The following is an 18,286-nucleotide window of genomic DNA, read 5'->3' as shown; positions in this document are numbered from 1 at the left end:
ATTTGCATTTACGTATTTAGTATTTATTATTACGAAAATAAAACGATGCAATACATGTCGCTGAAAATAAAATGGATACAAAGTACAAACTGTATGGTGATCTTTTTTATCATTAAGACCCCGCGCGCGTTGCACTTGCAAAAAAGTACTGCGAAGCGAAGCGATCACGTGACTTAACCCGGAACTGAGTAGCGTCTATATTTTTATCATCGAGATAGCTTGGTGGCGACTGACTGTAGCGTACAGCCAGCTACAGTATGTCTAGATTTTTTCTATTACTTACTTTTCCTGTTCTTTTTGATTTGACCTTTTCTATTACGTTCTATCTACCGGTAAATCTTAGAAAATGTTTGCGGGAAGAGATCCACAAAGACGTGCTGGTCACAGGCGAATACGAAGTTAGCGAACAACCAAATGCGAAAACCAATCTCAAGGTAACATAGCTAGCTAGGTCTGAACTAGCGAGCTAGACTGTATCAAATCCTTGGATATGGAAGCCTCGAATATGTGCATCGCTTAGCTACTATCAATACAATCAATGCCAATATAAAAAATGGTCTCTGCAGGTTTGTTTGCATTAGCTGGCCACCTGACCGATAGCTAAAGTCATCTAGCTAACCTATACGATGTATGGACTATCGAACATGTACAGTACAGCTGGCTAATGTAGCTAGCTAAATAAAATGCGGTCATTTTGGTAAAACAGAGTACGGCAAAATACTTGAATAGCCATCAATATAATTTTACCTTGTCAGCTCGGGGATTCGATCCAGCAGAAGAGGGGGGGCTATTATAGCAGCATTAATGCCCATGATTTTGGAATGAGATGTTCGACGAGCAGGTGTCCACATACTTTTGGTCATGTAGTGTATGGTATAAAAATTAACAAGTAGCTAGCTAGTTTATTTTGATTCATGCATGTCTAGTGTATCTGGATCAAAAAAGTACCAACAGTGTGTTTTAATTATTTTCCATTTCAGATTACAGATTCATCAGGTCACATCTTGTACTCCAAGGAGGATGCTTCAAAGGGGAAGTTTGCCTTTACAACAGAGGACTATGATATGTTTGAGGTTTGCTTTGAAAGCAAATCCCCCCTAGGTGAGTGTTTAACCATGTCACAGATATATTCTAACATAGCAATGGGCGTGGATCGTTTAAGTGTAAAGCCAGCAGGGTCGACCTTAAGGCTTGTCCGCTTTGTACGGGGCAAGTAAAAAACAAAAAAAAAGTTAGACAACCCAGAATATATACTGAATAAAAACATGAGCGCAACATGCAACAATTTCAAAGATTTTACTGAGTTACAGTTCATAAGGAAGTCAGTCAATTGAAATAAATTCATTAGGCCCTAATCTATGGATTTCACGACTGGGAATACAGATAACTTAAAAAAAGAAAAAGTAGGGGCGTGGATCAGAAAACCAGTCAGTATCTGGTGTTACCACCATTTGCCTCCTGCAGCGCAACACATTTCCTTCGCATAGAGTTGATCAGGCTGTTGATTGTGGCATGTTGTCCTAATCGTCTTCAATGGCTGTGTGAAGTTGCTGGATATTAGTGGGAACTGGAACACGCTGTCGATCCAGGGCATCCCATCCATGGTCAATGGGTGACCATATGTCTGAGTATGCAGGCCATGGAAGAACTGGGACATTCAGCTTCCATGAATTGTGTACAGATCCTTGGGACATGAGGCTGTGCATTATCATGCTGAAACATGAGGTGATGGCGGCGGATGAATGGCACGACAATCGGCCTCAGGATTTTGTCACGGTATCTCTGTGCATTCAAATTGCCATTTATAAAATGCAAGTGTGTTCGTTGTCCGTAGCTTATGCCTGCCCATACCATAACCCCACCATGGGGAACTCTGTTCAGAACATTGACATCAGTGAACTGCTCGCCCACACAACGCTATACACACGGTCTGCGTTTGTGAGGCCAGTTGAACTTACTTCCAAATTCTCTAAAACGACGTTGGAGGCAGTTTATGGCATAGAAATTAACATGAAATTCTCTGGCAACAGCTCTTGTGGTCATTCCTGCAGTTAGCATGCCAATTGCCTACTCCCTAAACTTGAGACATCTGTGGCGTTGTGTGACGAAATTGCACATTTTAGAGTGGCCTTTTTATTGTCACTAGCACAAGGTGCACCTGTGTAATGATCGTGCTGTTTAATCAGATTCTTGATATGCCACACCTGTCAGGTGGATGGATTAAGTTGGCAAATGAGAAGTGCTCACTAACAGGGATGTAAACAAATGTGTGTGCAATTTGAGAGAGAAGCTTTTTGCATATGGAACATTTCTGCAATCTTTTATTTCAGGTCATGAAACATGGGACTTTCACTTTACATGTTGTGTTTTATATGTTTTTTTCATTGTAGATTTCAGTTGTCTGAATTGACAAGTAAAAAAATCACTATCAAACAATTACTCAGATCAGAATTGGATCAGGCAGCGCACAGCAGTACATTGTTGACATTGAGTAAATTGCCTATAGCCTATTTCAATAAATGTTATTTACACAAAGAGAACAGAGCTAAGAGTCTGACGAAAGCAGCGCAAAATATCCGGTCATTTTTTATATATATACTACTGTTCAAAAGTTTGGGGTCACTTAGAAATGTCCTTGTTTTTGAAAGAAAAGCACATTTTCTGTCCATTTAAAATATCAAATTGATCAGAAATACAGTGTAGACGTTGTTGTTCATGACTATTGTAGCTGGAAACGGCTGATTTTGAATGGAATATCTACATGGACGTACAGAGGCCCATTATCAGCAACCATCACTCTTGTGTTCCAATGGCACGTTGTGTTAGCTAATCCCAAGTTTATCATTTTAAAAGGGTAATTGATCATTATAAAACCCTTTTGCAATCGTTAGCACAGCTGAAAACTGTTGTTCTGATTTAAAGAAGCAATAAAACTGGCTTTTTTTTTAGACGAGTTGAGTATCTGGAGCATCAGCATTTGTGGGTTCGATTACAGGCTCAAAATGGAAACTCGTCAGTCTATTCTTGTTCTGAGAAATGAAGGCTATTCCATGTGAGAAATTGCCAAGAAACTGAAGATCTCGTACAATGCAGTGACCTACTCCCTTCACAGAACAGCACAAACTGGCTCTAACCAGAATAGAAAGAGTGGGAGGCCCTGGGCCACAACTGAGCAAGAGGACAAGTTCATTAGTGTCTAGTTTGAGAAACGGATTCATCACAGAGTTGCAAAGACAAAGCCATATCTCAGACTGGCCAAAAAAGTCTGAAATATGGCTTTTTCTTTGCAAAACAATAGCAAGATCTAATGAGAAATTTCAACAAACCTTAGTTGAGCAAAGCATTGTAAGACAGGAACGATGCATGGGAGACCAGGGAAAAAAATCCCTTCTTGACGTTGCGAACGAAACATCCAAAAGCTTAATCCTACTAACTGAAATATCAGTATTAAGACAAATTCAAGTTATGAAGTGTATTTTTCAAACTACTCCAATAAATTGTTTTTTAAATTGGAATAATTATGAAAGTCGGAATCTATGCTATTCTCATTCAGATGTATTTTTAATAAGAAATATTTTAGGCCACAAGAAGTGAAATTGAGCAAACAGTACAAAGATGGGAAAAATAGAATGAGCTGAGGAAAGCTTATGAAAGAAATTGTGTAGTTGGCCTTGACCTATTTCCATATTATTCTAGCATTGGGCAACCTACCTACAATGCATATACAGTTGAAGTCGGAAGTTTACGTACACCTTAGCCAAATACATTTAAACTCAGTTTTAAACAATTCCTGACATTTAATCCAAGTAAAAATTTCCTGTCTTAGGTCAGTTAGGATCACCACTTTATTTTAATGTGAAATGTCAGAATAATATCAGTGATTTATTTCAGCTTTTATTTCTTTCATCACATTCCCAGTGGGTCAGAAGTTTACATACACTCAATTAGTATTTGGTAGCATTGCCTTTAAAATGTTTAACTTGCGTCAAACGTTTCGGGTAGCCTTCCACAAGCTTCCCACAATAAGTTGGGTGAATTTTGGCCCATTCCTCCTGACAGAGCAGGTGTAACTGAGTCAGGTTTGTAGGCCTCCTTGCTCGCACACGCTTTTTCAGTTCTGCCCACAAATTGTCTATAGGTTTGAGGTCAGGGCTTTGTGATGGCCACTCCAATACCCTGACTTTGTTGTCCTTAAGCCATTTTGCCACAACTTTGGAAGGATACTTGGGGTCGTTGTCCATTTGGAAGATCCATTTGCGACCAAGCTTTAACTTCCTGACTGATGTCTTGATGTTGCTTCAATATATCCACATAATATTCCCTCCTCATGATGCCATCTATTTTGTGAAGTACACCAGTCCCTCCTGCTGCAAAGCACCCCCACAACATGTTGCCACTGCCATGCTTCACGGTTGGGATGGTGTTCTTCGGCTTGCAAGCCTCCCCCTTTTTCCTCAACATAACGATGGTCATTATGGACAAACAGTTCTATTTTTGTTTCATCAGACCAGAGGACATTTCTCCAAAAAGTATGATCTTTGTCCCCATGTGCAGTTGCAAACCGTAATCTGGCTTTTTCATGGCGGTTTTAGAGCAGTGGCTCCTTCCTTGCTGAGCGGCCTTTCTGGTTATGTCGATATAGGACTCGTTTTACTGTGGATATAGATACTTTTGTACCTGTTTTCTCCAGCATCTTCACAAGGTCCTTTGCTGTTCTGGGATTGATTTGCACTTTTCGCACCAAGTACGTTCATCTCTAGGAGACAGAGCGCGTCTCCTTCCTGAGCGGTATGACGGCTGCGTGGTCCCATGGTGTTTATACTTGCATACTATTGTTTGTACAGATGAACGTGGTACCTAAAGGCATTTGGAAATTGCTCCCATGAACCAGACTTGTGGAGGTCTACAATTGTTTTCGGAGTTCTTGGCTGATTTCTTTTGAATTTCCCATAATGTCAAGCAAAGAGGCACTGAGTTTGAAGGTAGGCCTTGAAATCCATCCACAGGTACATCTCCAATTGACTCAAATGATGTCAATTAGCTTATCAGAAGCTTCTAAAGCTATGACATAATTTTCTGGAATTTTCCAAGCTGTTCAAAGGCACAGTCAACTTAGTGTATGTAAACTTCTGACCCTCTGGAATTGTGATACAATTAATTATAAGTGAAATAATCTGTCTGTAAACAATTGTTGGAAAAATTACTTGTCATGCACAAAGTAGATGTCTGAACCGACTTGCCAAAACTATAGTTTGTTAACAAGAAATTTGTGGAGTGGTTGAAAAGAGAGTTTATGACTCCAACCTAAGTGTATGTAAACTTCCGACTTCAACTGTTGTAGCCTAAGAGAGTAGGATGAGGCAAAACATTTTAATCAGTTTATAATGATCCAGTTCTGAGGACCAGTGGCGTAGGCAGAAATCTGTTGATGGCAGGGCCAGCCCAAAAAATTCTGGTACACAATTTGGGCACTCATCATAAAACCTTATTTAATACCTTTCTGTAATTGATCGCACACAACAAACCATCTCATGTTAGCCTTATTTTAAAATGGATTACATGTATTTTTCCCTCAATCTACACACAATACACCATAATGACAATGTGAAAACAGGTTCACATTTTTACAAATTTATTGAAAATAAGATACCTTATTTACATGAATGCACTAATCTTGTAGGCCTATGTAAATTCATTTAACATGTGACTCACAGACCTACAAACTGGTCAGTTGTTGTAGCCTATTACTTGCGAGGCACATCAGAGCAGAAATGTAAATAACACGTTTATTTCACTGGACTGATGGTGATGTGTCAGCGGAGGGAGGTAGAGTGCGAGTCGAAGTGTTGAATAACAGCTTTGTAGTGCTGATCATTGTCTCTGAATGTACTGAAACTAAGTCCCTCGATTAGATCAATGCAATCAGTAGGGGGGACTGGAGGCCCTTCATGGGGAAATCACTGATATCCAATAACTTGGCAAATGCTCCCTCATCCCCTTCTATACATGGTCTCTTCAATCATTTTTTTACTGTGAGCTTAGTTTGGCCATTTTTACTTGTCTAAGCTAGCTAACCGTGGGTAGCCTACACACGGTATCAGTGCGAAGTGATGTGCCAGAACCTGCCCATTGTTTAGAAATTGATGAACTGAATTTAATATAATTAACAATTCATTTAGTTTTTTCCCCCAGTAAATAATCAAGCATAATTCATTACATAGGCCTAAATACAATTGATTTTATGTACAGCACTCGATTTTATGTATAACGTCCTTGAGTGTCCTGAAAGGCATCTGCCAAATAATGTATTATCAATATATCCCTTTAGTTTTCCCAACCCCTCCCTACTGCTTGCTATGAATTCCATCTGATTGTGTATGCGTGTTCAGGCCAGTGCTTGACTGAAATAGGTGCCGGTACTCATTTTGGGTCCCGGTATCATTTTATATTTGGGTGCAAGAACTCCTATATTTCTTTTGTAGCTAATATTGTATAGGAGGTGCAGCAACTCCAGCAGTAGACCATTTAAGGTGATGGTACTCAATTCCAGTGCGCTCTTGCAGGTAGGCTACTGTGCTTAGGTAAAAAGACAATGTCCAGTTTGGAACAAGTGCTCAATCTGATTACGCCCACCCAGGCCTACGCCCCTGCTGAGGACAGCAGAGTTGCTCTGCAGCTCATGATGATTTACAACCAGTCACAAGACGCACAGCCAGCTAGGCTCATTGACTGTCACTCGCTCCATCTGCACACACAGATAGGCCTGGGCCACTACACATCTTTCGTGCCACAGCGCGAAATAGTGGAGACAAATATATTTGAATATTCTAAGTATCTTTTGTAAATGTCATGATTCCTCTCATCCATCCCGTAGCATGCGAGCCAAATGTGTAGTAGTCTTATTTTAATGTCACGTCTTGCTTCAAGGGTTAAGAGTATATATGATTAAGCCAAAGCAGACTGGGCAGGATTTGGAAGCAGGGAATAGTCATTTCCTGGAATGTTTGGCCTCTGTACAATAAGTCTTTTCATTCTGGGGTCTAGGTACTGGGAGGGTCACAGACCAGCTGGTCAATTTAGACATGAGGCATGGTGTGGAGGCAAAGAATTACGAAGAGGTAAGTACCAACTGCCCATCAGCCTTTCTCCAAGTGCATCTGGATCAGATTTGGTGTGGCCATGAGTCAACATGAAAAAAATATGTATAATGTCAATGATGGTTAAGGTTCCTTTCACAGTCCTCTTTAAAATCTCAGTCCTCTAAAATGAACACTGCAGTAAAAAAAAAAAAGCCAAAGAACTGTTCTTTGTATTCACACTGCCCTTGCCTTTGAATGAGGACTCAACTCTTTTGCCAGTTTACTTCACCTATTCTATTTTGTGGTCCGAGTTCTCTTTGCATTCACATTGCTATGTTAAGGAACCAAGACCTTTGAACATTTACTCAAATGCACTTTATAAAAATCCAAAACTGCAGTATAAGCCATTCCATCAAAACGTGTTATTGGACAGCTAGATATACAGTACCAGTCTCAAGTTTGGACACACCTACTCATTCCAGGATTATTTATTTTTACTATTTTCTACATTCTATAATAATAGTGAAGCCATCAAAACTATGAAATAACAAAAGGAATTGTACAGTAACCAAAAAAAGTGTTGAACAAATCAAAATATATTGAGTCTACAAAGTAGCTACCCTTTGCCTTGACAGCTTTGCACACTCTTAACCAGCTTCATGAGGTAGTCACCTGGAATGCAATAACCGCTGTGCTTTTTTATAAGTGAATTGTGGAATTTCTTACCTTAATGCGTTTGAGCCAATCAGTTGTGTTGTGACAAGGGTGGGGTATTATACAGAAGATGGCCCTATTTGGTAAAATACCAAGTCCATATTATGGCAAGAGCAGCTCAAACAAGCAAAGAGAAATGACAGTCCATCATTACTTTAAGACATGAAGGTCAGTCAATTCTGAAAAAGTGCAGTTGCAAAACCATCAAGTGCTATGATGAAACTGTATCATGAGGACCGCCACAGGAAAGGAAGACCCAGAGATACCTCTGCTGCAGAGGATAAGTTCAGTAGAGTTACCAGCCTCAGAAATTGCAGCCCAAATAAAAACTTCAGAGTTCATGTAACAGACACATCAACTGTTCAGAGGAGACTGCGTGAATTAGGCCTTCATGGTCAAATTGCTGCAAAGAAATCGCTACTAAAGGACACCAGTAAGAAGAGGTTTGCTTGGGCCAAGAAACATGAGCAATGGACATTAGACCGGTGGAAATCTGTCAAATGTGTCTTTGTGAGACGCAGAGTAAGTGAACGGATGATCTCCGCATGTGTGGTTCCCAACGTAAAGCATAGCGGTGATGGGGCTTTGCTGGTGACACTGTCAGTGATTTATTTATAATTCAAGGCACACTTAACCAGCATGGCTACCACAGCATTCTGCAACGATACGCCATCTCCTCTGGTTTGCGCTTTGTGGGACTATCATTTGTTTTTCAACAGGACAATGACCCAACACACCTCCAGGCTGTGTAAGTACTATTTGACCAAGAAGGAGAGTGATGGATCACCTGACGCCAACCCAATTGAGATGGTTTGGGATGAGTTGGACCACAGAGTGAAGAAAAAGCAGCCAACAAGTGCTCAGCATATATGGGAACTCCTTCAAGACTGTTGGAAAAGCATTCCAGGTGAAGCTGGTTGAGAATGCCAAGAGTGTGCAAAGCTATCAAGGCAAAAGGTGACTACTTTGAAGAATCTCAAAATATATTTTGATTACTACACAATTCCATATGTTATTTGATGGTTTCACTATTCTAGAATGTAGAAAATAGTACAAATAAATAACCCTGGAATGAGTAGGTGTCCAAACTGACTGGTACTGTACCTACTCACATTTGACGCTAATAGATTGTATTTAGTTAATATTATCTTCTGATTATAATTTAACATGTATTATTGGTAACAGAATAAATAGAACTGCAAATTGTACATGAATGCCGCTTAAGAGCTAGCATTGATTCGCTGAATGTTGTCTTCTCACATTATTCAAGGCCCACTTTCAAATAAACAATTTATTAATCTCTTAGCCTATAGATCATGTATTGCAAACAAATAATCTGAACATCATGTCAGTACAAAACTCCACACGTTTTGTAATGTCTGTGCATCCTTGACAATTGCTAATCAAAAACAGCATGTTTTTTCCCCCCACGAATCTGAACATCTCTTTTGTGGCACCAATGTGATGGGAAACAGTGTTACAGTAGTCTAGTGTGAGGGGGTTATGGCAGTAGTCTAGTGTGAGGGGGTTATGGCAGTAGTCTAGTGTGAGGGGGTTATGGCAGTAGTCTAGTGTGAGGGGGTTATGGCAGTAGTCTAGTGTGAGGGGGTTATGGCAGTAGTCTAGTGTGAGGGGGTTATGGCAGTAGTCTAGTGTGAGGGGGTTATGGCAGTAGTCTAGTGTGAGGGGGTTATGGCAGTAGTCTAGTGTGAGGGGGTTATGGCAGTAGTCTAGTGTGAGGTCCGGGAATAATGACAAGCGAACCTGTTCACATTGCCTTAAAGCGAACCAAACCAGACCACCTCTCGAGATGGTCTCAGTTCGGGGGCTCTTAGGGTTCTGAGTTCATTTGGAGTGTTCACACTGCACAAAAGGGGACCAAGTGTGAAGACACCCTAAGACTAACTTTCTCTCTCAACGCATTCTCACACAGATCTTTATCCACTCCACAATACAAGTGTCATACACTAACATTTTCACACTATTAAATGTGACTAAGGACATCCAGTGGTCAATCGGGGCTTTATTCTGTAATGTTTCGGTGGAAGAGAGAATACTCATGTCCATTTGACACAGTACGCTCAACTTTAATTCTTATGCTCTTTTCAGATTGCAAAAGTTGAGAAGCTGAAGCCCCTAGAAGTTGAACTAAGACGCCTCGAAGACTTGTCGGAGTCCATTGTGAATGACTTTGCCTACATGAAGAAGCGTGAAGAGGAAATGAGGGACACAAATGGTAAGGGCTATATGGGGGGAAAAAACAAAAAGGTGCAAAGCAACATATTTGCGGTCCATGTTTTCACTCAACCAGAAAATGTTCATTGTCTTTCATGTTTTTCAATCTTTTTTGCCTTGTCTTGTGAAAAGAGTAAAACCTTAGTTTATTTAATCCGACACGTTACTCGGTTAAATAGATTTTCCCTCACATTGCAGAATCCACCAACATACGTGTCTTGTACTTCAGTATCTTCTCCATGTGCTGTCTAATTGGGCTGGCAACGTGGCAGGTCTTCTACCTACGGCGTTTCTTCAAGGCGAAGAAACTGATTGAGTAAAGCCATCTACGAAGCAGGGACCATGTTGAGGACGTTTGGGGAAATGGTGTGCAATTTGTGAGGAAAAAATAAGTTGGGTAGTAGCCCCCCTATACAATTTTTTTTTTTTAGTCAACTTCAGTTTTTTACTAGCCTCATCTCAGGCACTATGTTTTCATTAGAAATACATTGGTTTGAGATTTACTCATGCAATATTGCTACCAATACTGTATGAAAATAAACACACCATTTTTAGTGAGTGCACAAAGCCTCCCATCACACATTCAGCTATTGTTATGCAAAAATAAAGTGTCCCCAGTATGTCAGGTACATGGTTGTGTTTTTGATTAAAAAGGCTTTCACTCTGGGTGTCTTTCATATAGCTATAAAGACTATACGGCATTGAAAGACCAGCAATTACAATAATTGTCTCATTTAATGAGGGAAATCCTGTTTTTAAATGAATCTTTTATCATTTGACAATGTTGGCACACTTAGCCATTTCCATAAAGTTCCCAGGCTTTGTACATTCTTCTCAGTTTTCTGAGGTTTGGTCTAGGTGGTTCCTGTGAAAAACAAGAAAATATTGTTTAGCAAGTTAAGCTTGGCGTGGAGCAAGACTCATTTGTATGTTGTTAATCTGTAGTCACATGTTTGAAGTCTTGATTTGTAATGTGTTGGACCCCAGGAAGATTAGCTAGCCTTACAATAACTGTTTAATTTGTAAAAGTAAAATTCCACCTAAACTATTTTGGTATGTTTCATTACTCCATTGATTATAGTCCTGAAATGTTTTACATGTCAGCAACCAAGTTGAAGATTAACTTTCAAAATATGGCATACCATCTATTTTAAAAGCTGTCTTAAACTTGATTGCTGACATGTAAAACATTTTGGGAATATATCAACAAATACCCACTTTTTTTGGGTGGAGCTTTCCTTTTAAACTGATCCTTAATCAGTACATGTCTATAGTGGTACCTCTTGGTCATTCAAGTGAAGGACGTCTACCAGCGGGGCGATGGATGGGCGGCCATGGGCACACTGGAAGGGCAGCTGGCATGAAGATAGAGCGCCTACCAGGCTGCAACACTCCTCCTTACTGAGGCGGTCATTGAATTTGATTGCACCTGTTTGGGCCATAACACCAATAATACTTCACCATGACACTAATGAGCAACGTATACAAAGTACAGTATGACCACTGAATTAAAAATAACACTCACCATGACATGCAAGGGAAGCGAGGACTTTAAGTACCGTAAGAGGCAATGTCCCTCGCACTCTGCCAGTTGAATGCAGTAACTGAGATGAAAGGAACAAAACACAGACCAATAGAAATGAACTCATATCCATACACAAATTATTTGACGATATTCATCCTATTGATTGTTCTTTCAAACAAGACAGCATGGAAAACTATTCTCCTTTTAAAGATTTTGATAGAGTGCTCACCTCAATCTGCTCTTGCAGGTACTCCTGGAGGGCGGTTGCATGAGGTGGAAATGAATAGGAATGAGGTGATAATTGAATCAATAAGGAAATATTACAGGGTACAATCATTTTGCTGAAGAGAGGTGGTATAATTCTCACCTCCACTATGGGCTTGATGATCGAACGCCTCCCCCGGCGGAGTTCATTGCTCTCCTTCTCTGTGAAACACATTGGCACCTTCCCCACCAGGACCTGGGGATCTCCTATCTGCGAGAACTGCAACTCCAGACCCAGGCCCCTCAAGGACGGCCGGCAGGACCTGTCAAAAGGAACACCCCCTAATCCATATCATCAGAGCAGAAGCTGTGCCACCACCACTATAGACCCTCACTCCTAATTAAGCGGTTGAGACAACTGTCTCCAGTTAACAGCTGGGAAAACCAACCGCACATTCACTACATCTCGTTTGGATGGTCAACAGAGTTCCTCTGACCGCTTGTCTTAGAGGCAGCTAAGCGCTGACCTGAGCAGCCTCAGCTCCTCCTCTGTCACGCTGACCTCCAGTGGTGGGGCTACAGTGGATGAGCATAGCCGTCTCTCCCCCGGTGCCTCTGGGTCATCCTCGTACGAATCTGCATCATTACATAGCAGAATGGGCGGTTACACTTTACACCAGTTGCTTGTATTCCTACTTGGTAATGCTGTAATTACTACAGTAACAACACTGTATTAACATGTTGTTACAGAGTATTTCAGCATTGTCTTTGTAACTGCATAGCATCCACTTCAGGGTGGGGTGGTCTTACCTGCAACTAGATTCTCAAGACGAACTCTCTCATGCGCAGCATGTTGATCCACTAACACTAAAAGGTTCCCTGAAATTCAAAAGGTGTGATCACTTAGAAAGAAAAATGGATGACTTAAAACTGGAAAACTGTTTAACCTTAAAATCTCTCTCTGTACCATCAGTTTCACTGCATGCCGCAGGATCTTGGTCTTGTGTGTTGATAAGACATGCAAGAAACTTCTTATCCACTTGATGAATAACCTACAAGGTAAGAGAAATATTTAGCTAGTGTAAGAAATCACTTCATGGTGGGATATAAAGCCACTGTATCAACACACTATCATATGAATCAAAGGGTAATGAGATATTTGCCTTCATTGAGTGAATCATGTCCTTGGAGAAGCGGTATGGAAAAAGGATGTTATGGATCTTCACAGCCAGTCCTTCAGCTTGCACACTTGATATGTCCACACCAACCTGGCAAGTCATGGGTTGTTGAAATAAGCAATAATGTGCTTTAAAGGGAAGTCAAGACAACACACAAGTTCTACATGTGAAAATAAAGTAATTGTATTTCATTTCTGGACTGAGGCAGCTATTTGTACATTCTGGAGTGAAACGAGAGAATTTGGCTTACCATAGGAGGTCGTGCAAACACAGGGTTAGTCCACTCAGAGTACAGGGAGGACAGTGAATTAGAGTCCTGAATGTCATCTCCTATAAAAAGAAAAAAATAAGATTACACAAGAATATAAAAAATAGGTTAATAATACACACACAGTCTACTGCAGCATTCTGATCTACATTTTTGCCAGAAACCTCCATTGTACCTCTATTGTCAGGCCCTGAACTAAGAACTCTCCCTGCTTTGGATTTGGGAAGGAAGGGCAAGACTAGATCCATTTGAAATGGGTAACACCTGTACTCAATCCCTGCAGGGGAAGGAAGGAAAGCCAGGTAGTAAACACTAACACAAGCACTCATAATCAAACATACATCCTTAAATATACTTTTCATACATAGCTTACTACTATCAAACTTGATCCAAACAATATAATGGTCTAAACTTTAAAAGTAGGCGTTAGACAGATATGATGAATACATGATAAAAGTTCTTACCTTTTTTGGAGATGACACTGATTGCCATGTTGGTGACATCTGACGTGCAAGACACTTGTGTCTCTTCAGTAGAGGGTGCTTCATATTTACTGAGTCCTGTCACTTTGTTGATGTAGACCAGCTTCCCCACAGCGTCGTCATAGTGATGCAGCCAATCACATGATGCTGTGACATTGTTCGCTTCCTTTTCATCTGGCAGAGTATTTGTACTGCAGCCCGGGATGAAGTCACGATTCCGGCCAGTGTTATTGTGGTGTTCTTCATTACTGATGTCTAGAATAGCATTGTTTTCTACAGTGTCCTGGGGACATATATCCGCATTTGAAGTAGTCTCTGGAGGATGTACAAATTCACTGGTTTCAACCTCTGTCCTTTGGTGTTTTAAATGAGAGAGTTTGGCAGCCAAAGATATTCTACCGCTCCGAGCGGAGAGAGATTTGTGTTTGGTGAACATGGAGAGTGTTAATGGGCTTTTGTGGTCTTTCATCAGATCCAGACGTGACTCTGTGACATCCCTTTCTTGATCCGCTTCAAGATAGGGCAAAACAGCCTTGGCATTCATAACCAAGTGTTTGGTCTGGGAAGCTGTGGCATCAATTGCTAAATAATTGCTATTAACGTCGACAGGAACTGGATTGGATTCGGTAAGCTTCCCGTATATTCTTCTGAACCTGTCCAGAGATCCAGCCTCTTTATATAAAGCCAGCTTTTGACATGACATGAACGTAGAAATCTTTGAAGGGATGCCAGTGGGAAGGTCCTTACTTTCTCTGTCGTACACGTGAAGATGGCCTGGGCCCTCCACCATAGGCCATTTTCGTTTTGTTGCAAGTTTCTCTCTAGATTCTAACGCTAGCTCTTGTCTACTCTGGTGGGAGAGACATTTCTGAGAGGGTAAACTGCTATGAATGTATGGATGTGATAGAAAGATCTTTCTGTGTCCACCTGGATTCAGTTCTGTGTCCTGTGGTTGAGGTAGTGTCTGTTTGATAGAGCCCATCTCTGACTGGATTCCCTGAGTGAGAGAACATGGTACTCTCACAGTGCATCTTGAGGGGGATACATGCTCTCTTGCATTATCCTTAATCTCTGTTCCTTCTATACTCATTTTCAGATTTTCTCCCTTTGTCTTAAAGATAAGACTATGCGGAGATGATTCAGGACAAGAAAGAGCAGATTTCAGATGTGCATTGCTTTCATTCTCTTTCGTAACTTCCTTGTAAGACTCTGATGAATCCGTAACTGATGAATCTGTAATTGAATCATACTGTAGACCTTGGTCTGTATCTACTGAGCTTGGTCGACATTGTGGGTTTGTGGTATTATGCTCTTGTTCCTGTCCAAAACCCTTAAGGACCTCCTTGTCCCTTAGTTTTCCTACTCTGTCACCCTGCTCTGATTCAACTCCATCACATGTCTGACAAACATTTTTCATCTTGTCAGCGTCTTCTGTGTGCCGTCGATGAACAGGTTCAGATGCAAGGGTCCTTCCAACGTTACATTCCAGGGTAACACCCTCCATGTGTGTTTGGACACCTTTGCCAATGGAGTCCTTAACTCCGTCTGTGCTAGCTGTTTGGCCACTAAACACATTCTTACAAATGTAGTCCTGGATATCCTCTGGGGAGATTTCACTCACCAAGTTCTCTCTTGTCAGGAATGCTTTCACAGCCTCTTCTATGCAGAACATAATACTTTCCCAGTCTTTGAATTCAATCAGGGTCTTGGCGGGCTCAAGGCATATGTCATACTCAGAGTAGTGGCACATGATATTGATGACATACATTGCATGTAGCTCGGCTCCTCTTCTCTGCTTTGGGCTCCTAATGGCAGGGGGTGTACCGGGGCTGTCATTCTGCCGACTTGAACTGCCTACTTTGCGCAGGAGAAGGTTCAGCAGCTTGTGGATGCGGGTTTTGAGAAGGAGCCTGTCGTTCACATAGAGGAACTGTAAGGTGTTGTTGTAGTGGCCTTCTCGTCCTACATAACCACTTACTTCAAACTGTGCATGGGAGTGGCTGATTTCCCCAAGCTTTTGGGCCCTACCTAAACCATGGATCTGAACAAACCTGTAGTAAGTGTTTCGGGCTTTGGGGAGCTGTACCACCATGGTCCCTGTGCAGTCATTCTTCAGCGTGAAAGAGACAGAGGGGTGAATGAGTGAAATGGCCTCCACTCTTTGCCTGATCCGTTCAAACTCCAGCACGCTATCCATCCTGTTTCTCCTCACTGGCATGTTGTGGAAGAAGTTACAAATAACAACAGTCGTCCCTGCAGATGGGCGGGTAGTCTCAGCCTCAAACACATCCAAGCCTTTACCATCCTTGAAGACTTTTACATGAGTCTTCACAGACATTTTGGTCCTGGATGATATCTCCACCAGCATAGCGAGATTAGCAATACTGGCAACAGCTTCTCCTCTGAATCCATAGAATTTGAGATGATCTAGGTCCTCTAAAGAACTGCATTTGCTTGTGAAGTATCTGTTTCCTACAGACTTCATATCCTCTATGTCCATCCCTGAGCCATTGTCTATAACCTGCACTTTGAAGGCTTCGATGTCCACCCTCACACCCACGCATGTTGCACTAGCATCAATACTGTTCAGAATAATTTCTTCAAGACACTGCTGTAATGAAAATATTGCGATTCCAGACCGAAGCTTACCTTGAACTTCTTTTGACAAACACTTAATCATATTTATAACGTTAGACCGTGGTTAATTTCTAAGGGCAACAAGGAGCCACTGATGTGTAACATTAGCTAGCTATCCTGTTAACGTTAGCTAGCCAAGATTCAAACCAGTGCTTTCCAACCGACAATTTAGCTAACGTTACCGGTGCGGGTGTTTTAAATTGATACATACGACCAACGTGTGCAGTCTCCGTCTGGATTTTAAGTAGTTTGGAAGCCTCGAAGTCCTCGACTTTCACTAAACACGTTCATTCCAGCAGCGACTGTTTATACATTGTGAAGTCTATGGTAGCCTTCTCCACACCGGTTTCTTACCCTGTTTAAGGAGAAAACACTGCCCCCTTAAGGCATGAAAGACCATGTTCCTAGAGGACTGAATATTTTAGTGTGTGAAGCAAGATCAAACACCTTAAATCATCAAGCAAGAAATACACAATTAAATTGTGTTAAATATTTTATTTTAGTTGTATTTTAAATATTACACATTAACACACAATTCAGAGTAAAGGCCTAACATACATTGAAATAAGTTTAAATGATTTACAGTACATTTCTAAAGCTTTCCATTTCAGGAACTAACAAAACAATCCTCATTTTAAATAACAAGAATATCTCACACATTAGTTTGGAATGTAATACTCTATAAAATAAATTCAAGAGCGAACTATTTTGAACGTTGAGTGATCCAAACTCTTAACGTTCTTCTCATTCTTGAACTCTGCTTTGATGATTTGTGACTTGGGGCTCCCAGTGGACTTCAGCCAATCCTGCATCTGTCTCACCTTGTTGCTTGGACCTTGAAACTGCCCCTGCACAGTTCCTGCCTCTGTGTTCTGCACCCAGCCGACCAAACCTAGCTTTTTCCCCTCTGCCTGAAAAACACCACCCAATATGGCAGAAGGAGAAGTTATCATTACTCAGCAGTGTTTCCTTGAATAGCCACAAGGTATACACATTTTTATTCCAGCTCAGCACTACAACCCCTGATGTGTCTCAGCCAGGACCTCCAGGCCAGGGCTGCTTACTCCTGCTAGCATGACTGAGTGACAAAGAAATTAAATGAAGCACACCATACAGCTGAAAACATAAATGAGTAGCTATGAAAGTATGCTTATGTCCAATCTACTGACTGACAGTCAGCCTGCTAATTGACCATGTGTTACTAAGCATAGGTATGAAACATGACTTTCAAATGACAAATAATAATCATCATAATGGCTTAATGGTTTATGTCCTACTGTTGTATTGCATTCTTACCTGAGTGTATTTTCGAAAAAATACACCTTGAACTCTCCCAAATATTTCATAATCTACTGAAATCATCTCTTCAGTAGACATCCCAGCTGTCTTAATGAAAAGCGAAAAAAATATATCAGTATTTCTGAAGGGTTCAATTCAACACAAATGCGAGTAGCTACCTAGATAGGCCAAACGATGTTTTACTTTGTTATACCTATTTATTAGTCTCAGACATCCCAGACCTAGGGAACATTGCCGGTCTGCCTAGAGACTACCTATTTATTGTAGTTAGCTAGTTGCAGATGTAACTAGGTTACTTACAGCTTCACCAACACAAGAGACTGACTCAAACAGCATGTTTAGCCATAGCTTTGGGACACACTGTCTGTGTACAGACTCCCTATGTTGTGTCCCAAAGCTAGTTTAGCCTCCACTTTCATTACTGTAGCTAGCTAACTAGCTTGCTAACCTGTGATCTTCATTTGCCCCTTATCGGTGCAATTAGAACAAGCGCATAATATTGTCATTGTTTATATAGCTAGTTTACTAAATCATACCTTCGCTCAGCTTTCTCCAAAATGGTTTGGCAGTTTAGAGATTTTCATTCAGACAGCTATTTTTCGTAACATCCGGTCATTGCTTCCGGATGTCAGTACTGCACCAATCAGAAAACGTTAACAAAATAC

At 41.0% G+C, this 18,286-nt stretch overlaps 3 protein-coding genes across 4 annotated transcripts; 1 reads left to right on the top strand and 2 right to left on the bottom strand.

Moving 5' to 3' along the window:
- Positions 1 to 190: 190 nt before the first annotated feature.
- LOC115162324 (transmembrane emp24 domain-containing protein 10-like) lies at positions 191 to 11,076 on the top strand. The gene is made up of 5 exons (XM_029713518.1): positions 191 to 434; positions 981 to 1,101; positions 7,045 to 7,118; positions 9,903 to 10,029; positions 10,227 to 11,076. The coding sequence occupies exons 1-5, from the start codon at positions 258 to 260 to the stop codon at positions 10,346 to 10,348; spliced, it is 621 nt and encodes a 206-aa protein (XP_029569378.1). The 5' UTR covers positions 191 to 257; the 3' UTR covers positions 10,349 to 11,076.
- On the bottom strand, positions 10,748 to 16,722 carry mlh3 (mutL homolog 3 (E. coli)). The gene is made up of 12 exons (XM_029714156.1): positions 16,677 to 16,722; positions 16,534 to 16,599; positions 13,186 to 13,265; positions 12,921 to 13,025; positions 12,725 to 12,809; positions 12,568 to 12,636; positions 12,285 to 12,393; positions 11,921 to 12,080; positions 11,783 to 11,806; positions 11,554 to 11,632; positions 11,309 to 11,457; positions 10,748 to 10,893 (listed from the first exon to the last, which is right to left on the bottom strand). Exons 1-12 carry the CDS (start codon positions 16,720 to 16,722, stop codon positions 10,822 to 10,824), a joined length of 1,044 nt encoding a protein of 347 aa, XP_029570016.1. The 3' UTR covers positions 10,748 to 10,821.
- Positions 16,723 to 16,802: 80 nt separating this feature from the next.
- acyp1 (acylphosphatase 1, erythrocyte (common) type) lies at positions 16,803 to 18,241 on the bottom strand. Of its 2 annotated transcripts, none has more exons than XM_029713519.1 (3): positions 18,158 to 18,241; positions 17,619 to 17,708; positions 16,803 to 17,233 (listed from the first exon to the last, which is right to left on the bottom strand). In XM_029713519.1, exons 2-3 carry the CDS (start codon positions 17,697 to 17,699, stop codon positions 17,015 to 17,017), a joined length of 300 nt encoding a protein of 99 aa, XP_029569379.1. In that variant the 5' UTR covers positions 17,700 to 17,708; positions 18,158 to 18,241; the 3' UTR covers positions 16,803 to 17,014. The 2 variants fall into 2 exon arrangements, with proteins under 2 accessions (XP_029569379.1, XP_029569380.1); XM_029713520.1 differs by having other exon boundaries at positions 17,619 to 17,704; positions 18,158 to 18,233.
- Positions 18,242 to 18,286: the final 45 nt, after the last annotated feature.

The sequence above is a fragment of the Salmo trutta genome, chromosome 25 (assembly GCF_901001165.1).
Source record: "Salmo trutta chromosome 25, fSalTru1.1, whole genome shotgun sequence".
Classification (NCBI taxonomy): domain Eukaryota; kingdom Metazoa; phylum Chordata; class Actinopteri; order Salmoniformes; family Salmonidae; genus Salmo; species Salmo trutta.
Note: the sequence above shows the minus strand (reverse complement) of the source record. Positions and strands in the feature narration are given on the sequence as shown.